Source organism: Neofelis nebulosa, chromosome 5, assembly GCF_028018385.1.
Source record: "Neofelis nebulosa isolate mNeoNeb1 chromosome 5, mNeoNeb1.pri, whole genome shotgun sequence".
Classification (NCBI taxonomy): domain Eukaryota; kingdom Metazoa; phylum Chordata; class Mammalia; order Carnivora; family Felidae; genus Neofelis; species Neofelis nebulosa.
In genome coordinates, this window is record NC_080786.1 from 99,217,551 (window position 1) to 99,233,186 (window position 15,636).

Here is a 15,636-nt window from a genome sequence, read left to right on the forward strand (position 1 = left end):
GGAGCTTGTTCAAGTCTTTTACCCATTTATCTATTAAGATCTGTCACTTTTTTTTTTTTTTTTTGATTTGTAATTCTTTATGTATTCTGGATACAAGCCCTTTGGAAAATATGTCATTGTTTATTCTTGTTCCTCCACACTTCGATGACTTCTTACAATTTTGATTAAAATGGTTATCTATTTCTAGACTCACCTCTCTAAACTCTGGCTCAAACTCTAACAGTTTCTCAGTCACATTTTCCTTTTTATTTTTTTTAATTTTTTTATTATTATTTTTTTCAACATTTTAAATTTATTTTTGGGACAGAGAGAGACAGAGCATGAACGGGGGAGGGGCAGAGAGAGAGGGAGACACAGAATCGGAAACAGGCTCCAGGCTCCGAGCCATCAGCCCAGAGCCCGACGCGGGGCTCGAACTCACGGACCGCGAGATCGTGACCTGGCTGAAGTCGGACGCTTAACCGACTGCGCCACCCAGGCGCCCCCACATTTTCCTTTTTAAATAAGTGAGTCACCACACTATGACCACCTTGTTTGGCCAGTCATTTCTCCCTACTTTTCTTCTGGTTTATCTGTCTTTATGGCTCACATTTATTCATATCAACTTCCTGGTTCTGAATGAAACATACATACATAAGGAAAAATATATACAGTATGATTTAGTATAGACACTAAAAATCAGGAGGCCTGAATTTTATTAAGTAGCAGTGTGACATTGGGCAAATCAGTTAACCTCTCTGGACTTCAATTTCCTCTTTTGTGTTAATGAGAGGGTTGGAATAAATGACCAACATCCTCATTAATGCAAGAAGCTGCTTTAAACCCCACATCTATTTATAACCATACTTGGTGTGTATACTATTTTCACTTTAAAAAAAACTCTTCAAATACAGAGGCAGAATGTAGTGTGGTGATTAAGAGTATGCTCTCTGGAATCAGGCTGACTGGATTCAAAGTGTGTCTAGATCCTTTTATTGGGTGCTTCCTTATTTTGCAGAACAATGGCTTTTCAGTGACTTATTGAATGATCTTTTTCACCCTGGGTTCTTAAGAAGCCTGAAGCAGTTGCTAGCAGTGCCCATCTAAATCTCCTTGGCCATGACTACCATTTTGGTGCACACCAGCCCAACCTCCCCTAACTACCTGCACCCAATCTCTTTGCAGGGGTTTCTGTGGCCACCAGTGCCTGCTCTACCTACATGCAAGCGCTGGGCATTGACTCTCCCAATCTTTGTGGGAACAGCCTTCACTGGATGACTGACAGGAGCTGGCTATCAGTCAATGACTGATGAAAGTCCCCCAGTTCTTTTGTACCACAGGTGGGATACCTGAGGTGCATATACTTCGGTTGTTCCCAGAATTCCCCAGCAGCATTATGCTTAATATTCTGAAGTGTTGACTTGCTTGATGATGAATTTTTACTGGCTTCTTTCAATTTTGTCTGAATTCTCTCCTCGCCTACTGGTGTGTCCTGAGATCACATCCCAAATAAAACTCCCTGCACTCAAGCACTTGTCTCAGAGTCAACTTCTGGGGCAACACAAACGAAACGGAGGGCCTTAAAACAACTTCAGTGGCATTTTATAACAGCTCATTTGGGAAAGTTGCTTTCCTTCTTTGTGCTCTTATATTGTAGCAATATATTAAAAGAATAACCCAAAGATACTGGGATATTACCAAGTGGACTATAAATTATCCAAACATTCTATAATGAATATGCTTTCCTGTGGATTTTTAAGTATTTCTCTAGATAAACTTGACACTTGATAGTAATACAGAGTTGTTCATTTCACACTGTTTCTTTACTCCCTTGGAAGTTGTTAAAAATACATTTAAAGAAATAAAATAGGAGTGCCTGGGTGGCTCAGTGGGTTAAGCATTCAACTTCGGCTCAGGTCATGATCTCACAGCTCGTGGGTTGAGCCCTGCATTGGGCTCTGTGCTGATAGCTCAAAGCCTGAAGCCTGCTTTGGATTTTGTGTCCCTCTCACTCTCTGCCCCTCCCCCACTCATGTTCTGTCTCTGTCAAATACAAACAAACATATTACAAAAGTTAAAAAAAAATAAAGACATAAAATATGTCCCAGTAACATGCTGTTACACTGGATCTTAACTGATTTAGCTTGAAAAATCTATGAATGAATAACAAGGTTTTAGTCATTTGTCAAAAATAGAAATGAGTACAATTGATCTCCTTTAATTTGTAAGTGCATTTTTAGAAATGATTCACTTTTTCAACTTAAAGTAATATTCAGAATGGCATGCGATTCTGTGTACTACATTTCCAAATCATACAGGTTATGATTATAGGGCTTTTTATAGTGAGCTTTATATAGTCTATAGTGAGAGTCCCAACTCAATTTCATGATCTTAAGGAACAATCTATAAAGAAAGGGAGAAACAAAAAATTTAAAACTTCACACTGAGAACAATAAAAAAAAAAAATACAAGGTGGTATGTTTTTTAGCAGATCCTGCCACATGCACACACACACGAAAAAATGTTAATTTAAATCCACTTTTTATTCTTTCATAGATTTTAACAATTATACACAACTTTTAACATAAAGATAGTGAAATCTCAAGGATAAGGAGGCAATATATATGGCCTCTTCTATTCGTTCTTCAGGATGGAAGGAAATTTCCAAAGGGTATGTGTGAGATTTAACACTGGAAAAATACATATGAAACTTGTTTAACTGGCTCCACTTAGGACCAGGCATAGCACAATAAATATAGAACTGCATCATCTTTTTAAAAGATTGTTGTAATTTTAACACGTTCTTACTAAAGAAATACGATCAGTGACCAATATGAAGTTCTACAACAGACAGATGAAGGGACACTTACAATGAGTATCAGAGCATCTTCTGTCTCTAGCATCTTCACACCCACACATCGGCATTCTTCAAAGGGAGTAAGAATTACATTGCAAACTCAGAATGACAAAAAACAAACTTGGTCAAACTCTCTTCATCATATCACTCATTACTATCATAATCCTGGTTTGCTGGTAGATTTAAGGTAGGAATAGAACATTTTTGAAATCCTTTTCAATTCCACTGGTCTTCGGGCCTCTGGGTGGGAGGCCACATTGGAAGCAAACTGATTAAGCAGCACCATTAAGTCCACATCTCAACGAATCATTGCATAATTTTTATATTTTCCAATATTTGGAAAAGTTAAAAAAAAAAAAGCTACATATGGAAGAATATCTATCCTGAACAGCAAGCCACTGTAAAAACACGCAGTCTGCAAGACTGAAACAAACCACTGCTGAATTCTCTACTTTCCTTGACGGACCAAAAGAAATACATGACCTAAAAATTTAAATAATAATATACTGAGGCATAAAATAAATACTTTATTTATGCTATTACATTTGGGTATTTGAGGTTGTTAGGCATGTTCACATGCCCTTTCCTCTTCCTAAAGAGGAAGCAATGGTGCCAGCACTATTGGTCAGAAAGAATTAATGAGAAACTGTTGCTCTCAGAGCTGTTCTGCAGTGTGCCTTACACAAAGACAGAAATTATTACTTCAAAACATATACTTAAAAGACAGGATGAAATTATCTTTTTTTCACATGACCCAGATTCTGTTATTAGCAGATAAAAGAATTAATTTCATCCTTATTAAACCGGATGAAAACTGCTATGCTATTGTTACAGATATTCTGAAAAGTCTTTTGAGCCAGTAAGCTGGCAAACTGGTTGTTCAAAAGTTCACTGAGCAAACAAACATGCAAACACATGACACACATCATTATCTTGCAAAAATGTAATGCCACTCTGGCCCCAAGAATCACTACAGTCCAGCTGGTCCTTAATGGTGCAAACAGCCTTAACCACTACTGAATATCTTCTCTGTGGCATTTTACTGCCCATCACACTGCCACATGATTCTTAGAAGCTTTGGCTTCTAAGATGTTTGAGGAAAAGAAAAAGGGCACGAAGTGGATCAAGTTCCCCGTGATTGTTTTAAATGTGATTTTAAAAAGACTTTCCTAGTAATGTAGTAGGGTAGTCCTTGATACTGCATTTTTCATACTGAAATAAAATATGCTTTAACAAGATGATGTTTAAGTTTGACCACCTGGCTCCTTTTCCACTTTTTTAGAGGGTACTGATTCATATACTGTGCTGAGTCCCACAAATGCCTGTTTTAAAAACAGTAGAGTTCCCAACAGTTTCCTATAAACATTCCTGATTTATACTGGGGGAGGCAATGCATAATTGGAACATTAATCATTCATGGTTTTAAAAAAGCAATTATATCCTGCAAAGCAGCTACTTAGCAAAATGCTAAGCTGCAAATAACCTTACCACATAGATATTGAGTCATTTCACAGAGTACCTGTCAAAACGTGTAGAAATCTGGCCTTCCGCTCCAGATCTATTGCAAAGAGAGTACATGCAATAGTCCCATTTACGATTTAATGGTGATGAGGCAAGGGCAAACCTAGGACAAGGAGGCATATCACCCTACATATGAGTTTACAGTAGTGTAGCCATTATATATATTTACTACATTCACCATTCGGAGAAAGGATCAGGGAGGCCCTTCAAACACTGGAACAAAGGAATGTTTGTTTCATAGAAGACCCACCAGATAAACAGGGGAACAAGCGATAACACACATAGGCACTAGTCTCAAAGCTGCACAACAAAGAAGCAAAGGGTTTGGAGATGAGAAATTTAGGAAACTATACACAGAGGAGAGACTGCTGAGGAAAAGAAGGAAAGAAATCACAGTTCTAATCTTCGAGGCTACGGAATGCGTTCTGCATGTCTTCAAGAAGTTGTGCGTAGTCAGCCTTGATCTTTGCTTCACCGTCTTTTACCGGATCCTGAAAAAAGACATTACAGAATTCAATTTACCTTTGGAAAAGAATTTTCAGAACAAGTAGTAAGTTACGTATGTTTAATATATTTTGAGTATTAGGTTAAGTGAGGTACACTGCTAAAACACAGGCAGGGGTCAAAATTATCCTTATTTTCCTATAAGAAGAGAAATGTATAAATGGAGTAATACTCCAACCTAACAGAAAGAAGACAAAATTTTAATTTTGTATTTTGCCTGCTAACTGTATTCAACGACCAATAGACTATTTATCCTCAACAATATGCAAAATATGGGAAAATTATGCAGTATCACACATTACATTCATTCTCTAGCATGTACAAGATAGTTGGAATTAATTTAGTCAAAACATAATTTACTGTTCAAGGTCTCATAGTATCACATTGGAACAAAGGAAGTAAAATTTCTAAAATAATCTTAAAATGTGTATTTTAAATCCTTATGGAAAACAACTTAATTGAGCAGTATGTATACAAGAGGCTTTAAAATATTTAAGCCCTGACTCAATCATTTCACTTCTGGGAAGCTATAACAGGAAAATACACAAAACCAACAACATAAACAAAGCTGTCCATACCAACAACTGGAAATTTCCTATATACCTAACAATAGGCAAATATTATTCTCCAGCCACAAAATAATGTTACAGAAGAATATTTAATGACATAAAAAATTACGGAGATATTAATTTGATACAATGTGCATGTAAATAGAAAAAAAGATATCACCTTGAATCACATGATCAGAAATCATCACTATATTATTTATCATTGCATATATATATATATATATATATATATATATAAATTTTTTTTAAAGTTCACCTATTTATTTTGGGAGAGACAGAGAGAGCATGAGCAAGCAGGGGAAGGGCAGAGAGAGAGGTATAATCCCAAGCAGGCTCCATGTTGTCAGCGTGGAGCCTGACGTGGGGATTGAACCCACGAACTGTGAGATCATAACCTGAGCCAAGACGAAGAGTCAGCCGCTCAACAAACTGAGCCACCCAGGTGCCCCTTATCACATATATTTTTTATCCTCTTCCTATGAATGTATAATCTCATTTATTTATTTAAAGTATAACTAATATACAGTGTTATATAAGTTTTAAATATACAATTATAGTGATTCAACACTTCTATACATTACTCAGTGCTTATCATAGTAGCAGTGTGTTCTTAATTCCCTTCACCTTCCTTTCACCCATTCCCCCAACCCATCTCTCCTCTAACAACCACCAGCCTATTCTCCACAGGAGTCTGTTTTTTGGTTTGCCTCTTTTTTCCTTTGTTTGTTTGCTGTGTTTCTTAAATTCCACATATGAGTGAAATCATATGGTATTTGCCTTCCTCTAAATGACTTACTTCACTTAGCATTATACTCTCTCAATCCATCCAGGTTACAATTGGCAAGATTTCACCTTTTTATGGTTAACATTCCACTGTACATGTGTGAATATGTCTGTGTATCACATTTTCTTTATCCATATGAATGTTTAATCTTTAAAAATAAAATTTGGATCAAATTACATATGGAATTTTTTTGCAACCTGATTTTTTTCACTCATTATACCATAAACATTTGCTCAGATCTTTGGATATTCTTTGTAAAAATGATATTGATGTCTTCATAATACTCTTGCTATAATGTACACGCCATAATGTACTGTTGATCCTGTTTACCCTTGAATGACATTTAAGAAGTTTAATAAACAATCTTTGGGGTGCCTGGGTGGCTCAGTCGGTTAAGTGTCCGACTTCGGCTCAGGTCATGATCTCATGGTTCGTGGGTTCGAGCCCTGCGTTGGGCTCTGTACTGACAGCTCAGAGCCTGCAGCCTGCTTCAGATTCTGTCTCCAGTTCTCTCTGCCCCTCCCCCGCTTCTGCTCTGTCTCTAAAATAAATGAACATTAAAAAAAAAAAAAACCTTTTACATACATTCATATCAAAAGTCTCTGATTAGGTGCACCTGGGTGGCTCAGTCAGTTAAGTGTCTGGCTTTTGATTTTGGCTCAGGTCATGATCTCATAGTTTGTGAGACAGAGCTCTGTTGGGCTCTGTGCTATCAGTGAGGAGCCTGGTTGGGATTCTCTCTCTCCCTCTTTCTCTGCCCCTCCCCGGCTTGTGTGCTCCCCTCTTTTGGAAGGCACCTGGATGGCTCAGTCAGTTGAATGTCTGACTTGGCTTACTTAGGTCATGATCTCGTGGTTTATGAGTTCGAGCCCCACATCAGGCTCACTGCTGTCGGTGTGGAGCCTGCTTCAGATCCTCTGTCCCCTCTCTGTGCCCTCCCCTGCTTTTGTTCTCCCCAAAATAAACAAACATTAAAAAAATTGTTTAAAAAAATGTTTTTTTTCTGATTATTGTATGTCAACTGTACTTCATTTAAAAAGAAATCTGGTTATTGGGTCATATGTTTTGAATTGAAGCGACAGGACTCATAGAGTGTGAATATTTTAAAATTCTTGTTACAGTGACTATTTTTACGGATTTACTTTCAACCTATAGTGTAAACAAACACTATATATATAACACACTTTCACAGAATCGTTCTCAATTTCTCTAAAGGTGATTAGTAAATATACTTGGATGTCTTAATTTAGAAATAATTAAATACAACCCAACTGATCAAATAAAAACAATCATACACATTTGGATTTCTACTGATAATCTCATTTAATTATCTATTTATGGCTAGAGTAATTAAAAAAAAAAAAGAATTCACCTCAAAGTTAAAAATGATGCGTAACAGGATACTTAGAAGTAAACAGCAGAAGTCATTTCAGGTGAGCATGGGGGTAAGTTGGTAATAGGTACTTGAGGTAAAGTAATTGCTGCCTAGCTATGATTTTAGCTCTAAATTGCCCGGCAGTTAAGACAAAAGGGAAAACGTGTCAGCATTTATTTTAGACATGACATACTATAACTTTTATCACTAGAATTCTTATTTGAACATAACTTTAAGGTCTGTTCTGGTCCTGAGCATGTATGAAAATGATAAACCCAAGTTTCACACATCAGGTCTGTGGAGAAATAGATTGTTTGTAAATAGTTAAATAATTCAAAAGAAACATTTCCTACTAAAAAAGTTAACTAGAAACAAAATATACCTTGAATTTCATGGAGGAAAGTTTATAGAGGATCTCCCCCATGTGCTCACGGATAATGGACCATGTGATTTTATTGTCACTCTGTGCAGTGGTTTCAACAGCTCTACGGGCCATATCATAAAACGCAATCATGTTGGACAGCATCCCTACTGTCTTGTAGAATGGGCAGAACCTAGGGTAAAAATGAAAGTCAAAATAATTAACAAAATAAAATCCAAAGCAGGCTCATATTTCATCTACAAAATACCAGAGCATTAGCTTCTTTATTTAAATATGCAGACTACTTATATTTATCAGATAATAAGGAATGAAAAAAAAAAGTGGTAAACACTAACAACTATGTATCCAGAGTTTTTGGGTAGAGATGGGATATGGAGTCAATGCATAGATGGAGATATATATTCATTTATTTATCTTAAGGTGATGTTCTTTTTTTATCTATTAAAATAACTAAAGATGGGGCGCCTGGGTGGCTCAGTCGGTTGAGTGTCCGACTTCAGCTCAGGTCATGATCTCGCGGTTTGTGAGTTTAAGCCCCATGTTGGGCTCTGTGCTGGCAGCTTGGAGCCTGGAGCCTGCTTCAGATTCTGTGTCTCCTTTCTCTGCTCCTCCCATGCTCATGCTCTGTCTCTCTCTGTCTCTCAATAATAAATGAATGTTAAAAAAAAATTAAAAAAAAAAAAAAAGAAAATAACTAAAGAGGAAGGACAATTAAACAATTAAACAGTACTGCTATAATCTAATGACTGAGTACTGCTATAATCTAATCTCTGAGGGTCTGTTTTCGTACAGTGCAGTTAAAGGAGTAACCCAAATGGTAAAATAACTGAGTTGCAAAGACTCCCTTGTGATAGTGGGGTGAAGGTTTAATGAATAATAGGAAAACAGAAAACTGTAATTTCCTAAAATGAACAGTAGCCCCTTCCCCCATTAATGTGTTCATTTTCACTTACCCATACCTTTTAATAATGAGGACACACACATTAATACTCAACTTGGATCACATGCATTCTTATCAACTTCCTGACACATTTAAACACACTTGTATGCACAATTTCATGAACATTCTGTATTATGCTTTCCAAAGAATTTTCCCCTGGTTGAGTTATTTTTGTATGGGTGGCCAGAACTTAACTTCCTGATACAGATTTTTGAGATTTATGTTATCATATTTTCTGCTTCTCCTACATTCTCATAATCCTCCTATTTGTTCAGTTCCTTCTTCAGTCCAACTATGACCTGAGGGAGAAAAGCTAGCCTATGATGAAAGGGCTCAATATTATCAAAGTTTAAAAGAAATGGGGACTTGGGCACCTGGGTGGCTCAGTCGGTTAAGAGTCTGACTTTGGCTCAGGTCATCATCTCACAGTTCGTATGAGACCCACGTCGGGCTCTGTGCTGACAGCTCAGAGCCTAGAGCCTGCTTCGGATTCTGTGTCTCCCTCTCTTTCTGCTCACACTCTGTCTCTCTCTCTCTCTCTCAAAAATAAACAAACATTAAAAAATTAAAAAAAAATTAAAAGAAATGGAGACTTTAAATAAGCCACAGTAGATGCAGAGACAAATGGGACATCTAACAGAGACTGGCAGAAAGAAAGAGACTAAGTCTACTGGGAAATGAAGCACGAAAGTAGGACATACTTATTTAGGAAAAGAGTAGAAGAGGCATGGGCAGTTGTAAGAGGCATTGAGAAAAGCTTCTGAAGGAGGCAATGATCCCCTCATTCTGCACACTATGCCATAATCTAATCTACTTAAAGATGGCTGGGCAAGGAGTGAAAATACTGTCATAACTGCACAAATAAGCAAAATCAAGACAAGGGGACATATTTGATCGTTAGATGCTTGTTATAACAATCCAAAGAACATAAATTGAGTCAGAGTTGCGTCTGCATTTGAAGAAGAAAAAAAAAAAAAAGAATTCTAATGTGAAGGCAGCTCTTTCTTCAAAATCCAACAGAAAATCCTCAAATAAAAAAAGAAAATAATCAGGATAGGTTACCTGTCATAAGGAGTATACCCATTCTGTTGTAAGAAATCATCTTTGATAAGTTTTGCTACTTCCAGAGTGATTTTATCTGTTTCTGCTAGAGAAGCCTAAAAGAGAAAAAAATATATTTTTAAAAATTTACTTCCATAATGTGGGATCAGTGATTATAAGCAATTAAGCAAACAAAAACTGTATAATCAATACACAATCACCTATCATTAATAAATTCACTTTATAACTGCTTGTTAATTTTTTTTTATTGTGGTAAAAACCATTTAAGATAAAAATTTCCATCTTAACCAGTTTTAAGTGTAGTTCAGTAATGTTAAGTATATTCACATTGTTGTGAAACAGATAACCATAACTGGTCATCTTGCAAATCTGAAACTCTACATCCATTAAATAGCAACTCTCCTTCTCCCCCTCTCTCAGACCCTGGTAACCACCATTCTACTTTCTGTTTCTATGAATGTGACTGCTTTAGACGAAATCATACAATATTTGTATTTTTGTAACATATCCAATAGAGTAAAATCTCCCTTTTTATTATTCTTTTTTAAAGAATAGTATTTGTGATAGCAAATGAATTTTTGAATGGTTACTAATTTGTACAGAAGATGTAACCAGGAATTTGACTGGCATCACATCAAATTTATAGATTAAAGTGGTATCTACCTAATAAGTCTATCTAAGAGCTTGGACTGTCTATGTCTTCAGATTTTGTTTCATTTATTAGTTTTAAAATGTTTTCCACAGAATAATGTTATTTTTGATTAGTTCCTACATTCTCATTTTTGTTACTATTGTTGACACCTTATTTTTAGTTTTATTTTCTAACTGCTATTGCTAATACAGAAACATTTTCTTGATTTTTTGTTTATCTTGAAACCCTCACCAAACTTCTATTAGTTCTAATCGTTTCTCTATTAATTGTTATTTTTCTTATTATATAATGATATTTTAATTTCTTTCTTTACAAGTTTTCTCACATCATTGATTAGGTCTTCTGGTATTTGAGCATTAGCAGTGATAGTAAGTATTCTTGTTTTAATCCTGATATTTAAACAGAATGCATCAGAAATTTTTCCTTTAAGTAAAGTATTTACCCTGGGTTTTAGTCTATTACCTTTAACAAATTAAGGAAATTCCCCTCTATTCCTTGCTTACTAAGAGATTTTTAAAAACTATAAATAAGTAATGAACTTCAAATGCTTTTTCCACATTGGTTGAGATATCCCTTTTTCATTACATTAATTACATTGGTGAGTTACAATAACAGATTTTGTGTTGAATCATATTTGCATTCCTGAGATAAACTTTACTTGTGTTATTTTATTCTTTTAATACCTTACAGAATCTAGTAAACAGTAATATTTAATTTAGGAATTTGATATCTATATTCACAAACAAAATGCCCCTGTGATTTTCTTTTCTTATATTGTCTTTGGTTCTGGAGGTCTTCTGTTTCTACTTCCTCTTAACCAGGGCCATAGTACTCATTTATAAAAAATGAGTATTTAATATGTGCTAGTTAGCTAATAATACTATCGGTTGTGGAAAAGAAATTAGGAGGTGACTTTATAACATATAATAAAAAGAACAGAGCCAGATAGAGAAACAGACATCCTGACTAGCACTGCATACCATCTGAGAAGTCATTCAACTCTGGAATTTAATCTGGCTAAATTTAATTATACCATCCTCCTTTGAAACATCAAGACACAGACACAAGAATACAAGTCACGTGTTTAAGGTCACACAGCTATTATAAAAAAAAAACAAAAAACTAGCATCCAATCCTTCTGATTCCTAGCCTTGGTGCTCCTGCAAAAATAAAACTGATCCAAAGCACGGCACTTCTAATTTGGTTGGTGATGGGTATGTTCTATTTCAAGAAATAAAAGTAAATCCAGTGTTTCTTTCTCATCTACAATATAACCAGGACCATGCAAAGCACTATAGAGGTCAAAAAGAATATAAAGGCTCTAACAATTTAGTTTCTCCTTCTGGTTGACCATTTTGAAGTGCAAGCCCCTCTTCTTTAACCTAGGAAAGCTCTGTGCCTGCTTTGACCAGAACATAAAACAGAAGTGATAGATATACTAGTTTGGGGGCCCCAGCTTACGAGGCTGTTGGTTTCCACTTTCTTTCTTTTTATATACTCTGTCTGACAGCCCTAAACTGCCATGTGGAGACACTACATGGACGGAGAAATGTCCAGCTAACCCATAGCCATTCTAGCCATCCCAGCCCAGGCACTAAACCTGCGAGGGAAGAAACTTTCAGATGACTCCAGCCTCAGCCACCATATGACTGCAACTGTATGAGGGGCCCAAGCAAGAAAGTCCAACAGTCAATCAGCCCCGAAACTACGAGCAGTAAAACACTGTTCAAACACTCAAAAGTATTGGAGTGGTTTGTTATTCAATAGTAGATAATCAAAACAAGAATCATCTTTCTACCTTCCATAACATAAATAGGACCCTCAAATATCTACTGGATAAAGGCTAAGCTAAAATTCCATTATTTTAAAAAACATTTAATAAGGACTCATTTTGCTAGGCAAGAATCCAAGGTTATCTCTGTCCTTAAAACACACCAGTATAACTCCTGGATCTGTCCTCCATGGGGCTTAACCACTTACCTTTCCGACAAGTTGTACAATTTCTGCCAGGTCTTCTTCTTCCTGCAGAATCTCCTTAGCTTTGGTCCTCAGAGGAACAAATTCTGTGAAGTGTTTGTCATAGTACTCGTCCAACGCACGCATGTACTTGCTATAGCTGATTAGCCAGTTGACAGAGGGGAAATGCTTACGTTGAGCTAGTTTCTTATCTAAGCCCCAAAACACCTGATGTAAACAAAAAACCAAAAACAAATTCAATGATTTTTCTTAAATAAGTAAATAAATAAAGCCTTGAAGTATATTTGTTTGTTCTAAATATGCAATTTTGTAACTTTTTGGTCAAATTATCTTTTTAGTATATACCATGTGTAACTGAAATAGAATAAAACTTAGAATTAAAAAATATATTTCTTTTAGTTTCAGGAGAATTATAGTCAAATTCAAATTGTATCTGAATTTCCTCAATAGTATGGCAAATCTGATAGTAAAAAAAAATTGACTCCTTTGAAGATTTATTATGGTACAATATAAACAGAGGAACCAGAAAATGACTATAGAGAAAGAACAGATTCTTCCCTTTGATTAAAAACCTGGAAACATTCTGATTAACTTGGATTCCCTATCATGAAGGGTCAACTCAATAAGTCTACCAATCATTTTTCAAAGGCCAAATGTTCATGTATATTTTAGTCATTTTTTAAAGTTTTCTACTACTTTTTTTTTTTTTTTACAATTTTTTGATGTTTATTTATTTTTGAGAGAGAAAGAGACTGCCCGAGTGGGGGAGGGGCAGAGAGAGACAGGGAGACAGAATCTGAAGCAGCTCCAGGTGCTGAGCTGTCAGCACAGAGCCTGATATGGGGCTCAAATTCACCAACTGTGAGATCGTGACCTGAGCCGAAGTAGGCTGCTTAACCAACTGAGCCACCCAGGCACCGCATTTTGTTTTGTTTTTTAATGTTTATGTACTTTTGAGAGACACAGAGTTAGAGCCGGGGTGGGCCAGAGACAGAGAGGAAGACACAGAACCTGAAGCAGCTCCAGGCTCTGAGCTGCCAGCACAGAGCCTCATGCAACGCTCAAACACACAAAAAAGGTGTGAGATCATGACCTGAGCCAAAGTTGGATGCTTAACTAAGCCGCCCAGGAACCCCCTATATTTTATACCTTCTTAACTTTACTCCTCCTTTCCCGGCAATTTAAACTCAAAATGTTAGCAAAGGTTAAACACCTTGAGAGCTGTACATTTAGCCTGACATTTCTTTTTATCAGACACTGACAGAAATGTAAGCAAATATTCTTTTTCTCACATGAATAATACTTATGAATATATCAACATTTATTTTCTTTACTATAGTCCTGATTTGTATACATCTTTCACTTAGGCTTCTCTTAATGGCCAAGTTGGCTAGCTATCCACCACTATTCATGCCTTGTCACTGGGAGGCAGCTGCGTAGGCAGAAACTACACTTTCCAGCTTTGCTTTCATCTGGGTGTGGCTAACAGAATGAGTGGGGGATTGCACTGGAGCCCAAAGTTCACACAGTGGGTGTGCCTTCTCCACAGTTTCCCCTTGTGGCAGCAAGATGCAGATGGTTAACAGTCTAGGTGATGATGGTGGAGCCCAAGCTGGAAGGACCTCTGGTCTGTGAATTATTAGTATATGGAAAAGAGCTGCCCTCTGATAGGATCATCTGCTTTAGACCGTACTATGAGGAAAAAGAAACTTCTACTGGGTTTTTTTCATTATGCATTTTTAGGCCTATTTGTTTCTACAACCAGGGTTACTCTCATTTAAAGGGTAGTATTATTCTAACACTAATAAAACTTTGCTATTCCAGATATATTTTCCACTTACAGAAATTAAATTTCATAAATCTTCAGCAAAGAGCTAAGAAAGAATGGACAGAATAAAAACTCTCAGTGACAAGAATGTTCCTAAAACAAACCTTCCTACTGCCTACTTTTTAATGAGTAAATTTAATACTTCACGATGATTAGGTAACATTAGGGTAAGGGTGGGAAAACTCAGAAGTTGACTATGCTAGGAAAAGGTATACCTGAACAATACCAAGAGTAGCGGATGTAACTGGATCAGAAAAATCACCACCAGGTGGAGAAACCCTAAATTTAAAAGAAAAAAGTCATTAGAAAAGCTTAAGAAAACACAGCTGGTATATGAAAGTAAAAGTTTTTTAGAAGTTAATTTTAATGTAAATAACTTTAGAACTAACCTTTGAAAAGAAAATCTACATACAAATATTAATAAAAATCAATACTAAATTGCAAATAAGAATGGTAACTATTGAATGCCTTCAAGTGCAAAATATGAGAGACATAATCAGTTTCGTGACTCTAATCGAATACATGAAGCAGGAAGGAAGAAAAAACTCTAAGAACAAAGTATGGCTTTAGGTAGTGATCATGGATCTTCACTTTGTTTTTCCATACAATCTTACTTAAACATGTCTATAATTTTCTAAGTTACTCGTAAGATATTGTGACTTGAATATAAAAAAATCAGTGCAGAGATAACCTAAACGTGTACATTGTAAAGAGCTCCTCGGGTGACCCTGCAGTGGTTAAGAACCACTACCCTCAGAGGAAGCTGAGTATTTTCTCTTTAAAATATATGACTTTTTATTCTTCTTTTGAAGAGTAAATAGTTTAGGTGCTTACGCTCCTACAATGCTGACACTTCCTTCTCTTTCAGGATTTCCAAGACATTTCACCCTGCCTGCTCGCTCATAGAAAGAGGCCAGACGGGCACCAAGGTATGCAGGATATCCACTATCTGAAAAGCAAAAAGAAAATTTTTTCTTTAACTAAAAAAAAAAAAAGAAAAAAAAAAAAAGAAAAAAATTTTAATGTTTATTTTTGAAAGAGAGAGACAGAGAGAGAGACAGAAAGAGAGCAAACGGGGGAAGGGCAAAGAGTGAGACACAGAATCTGAAGCAGGCTCCAGGTCCCACGCTGTCAGCATAGAGCTCGACGCAGGGCTCCAACTCAGGAACCATGAGATGACGACTTGAGTGAAGGTGGATGCTCAAC

The 15,636-nt window shown here is 36.3% G+C and overlaps 1 protein-coding gene across 3 annotated transcripts in view; it reads right to left on the bottom strand.

The window, feature by feature from the left end:
• Nucleotides 1-2,503: 2,503 nt before the first annotated feature.
• Nucleotides 2,504-15,636, bottom strand: part of ATP6V1A (ATPase H+ transporting V1 subunit A) — a 62,060-nt gene continuing 48,927 nt past the window's right edge. For all 3 annotated transcript variants that reach the window (XM_058731370.1, XM_058731371.1, XM_058731372.1), the window contains 6 exons: nt 15,265-15,379; nt 14,646-14,709; nt 12,606-12,809; nt 9,974-10,068; nt 7,972-8,143; nt 2,504-4,848 (listed from right to left, as the gene is read on the bottom strand). In XM_058731370.1, coding sequence (XP_058587353.1) covers nt 4,756-4,848; nt 7,972-8,143; nt 9,974-10,068; nt 12,606-12,809; nt 14,646-14,709; nt 15,265-15,379 — 743 coding nt within the window. In that variant the 3' untranslated portion in view covers nt 2,504-4,755. The remainder of the gene's footprint in view (nt 4,849-7,971; nt 8,144-9,973; nt 10,069-12,605; nt 12,810-14,645; nt 14,710-15,264; nt 15,380-15,636) is intronic.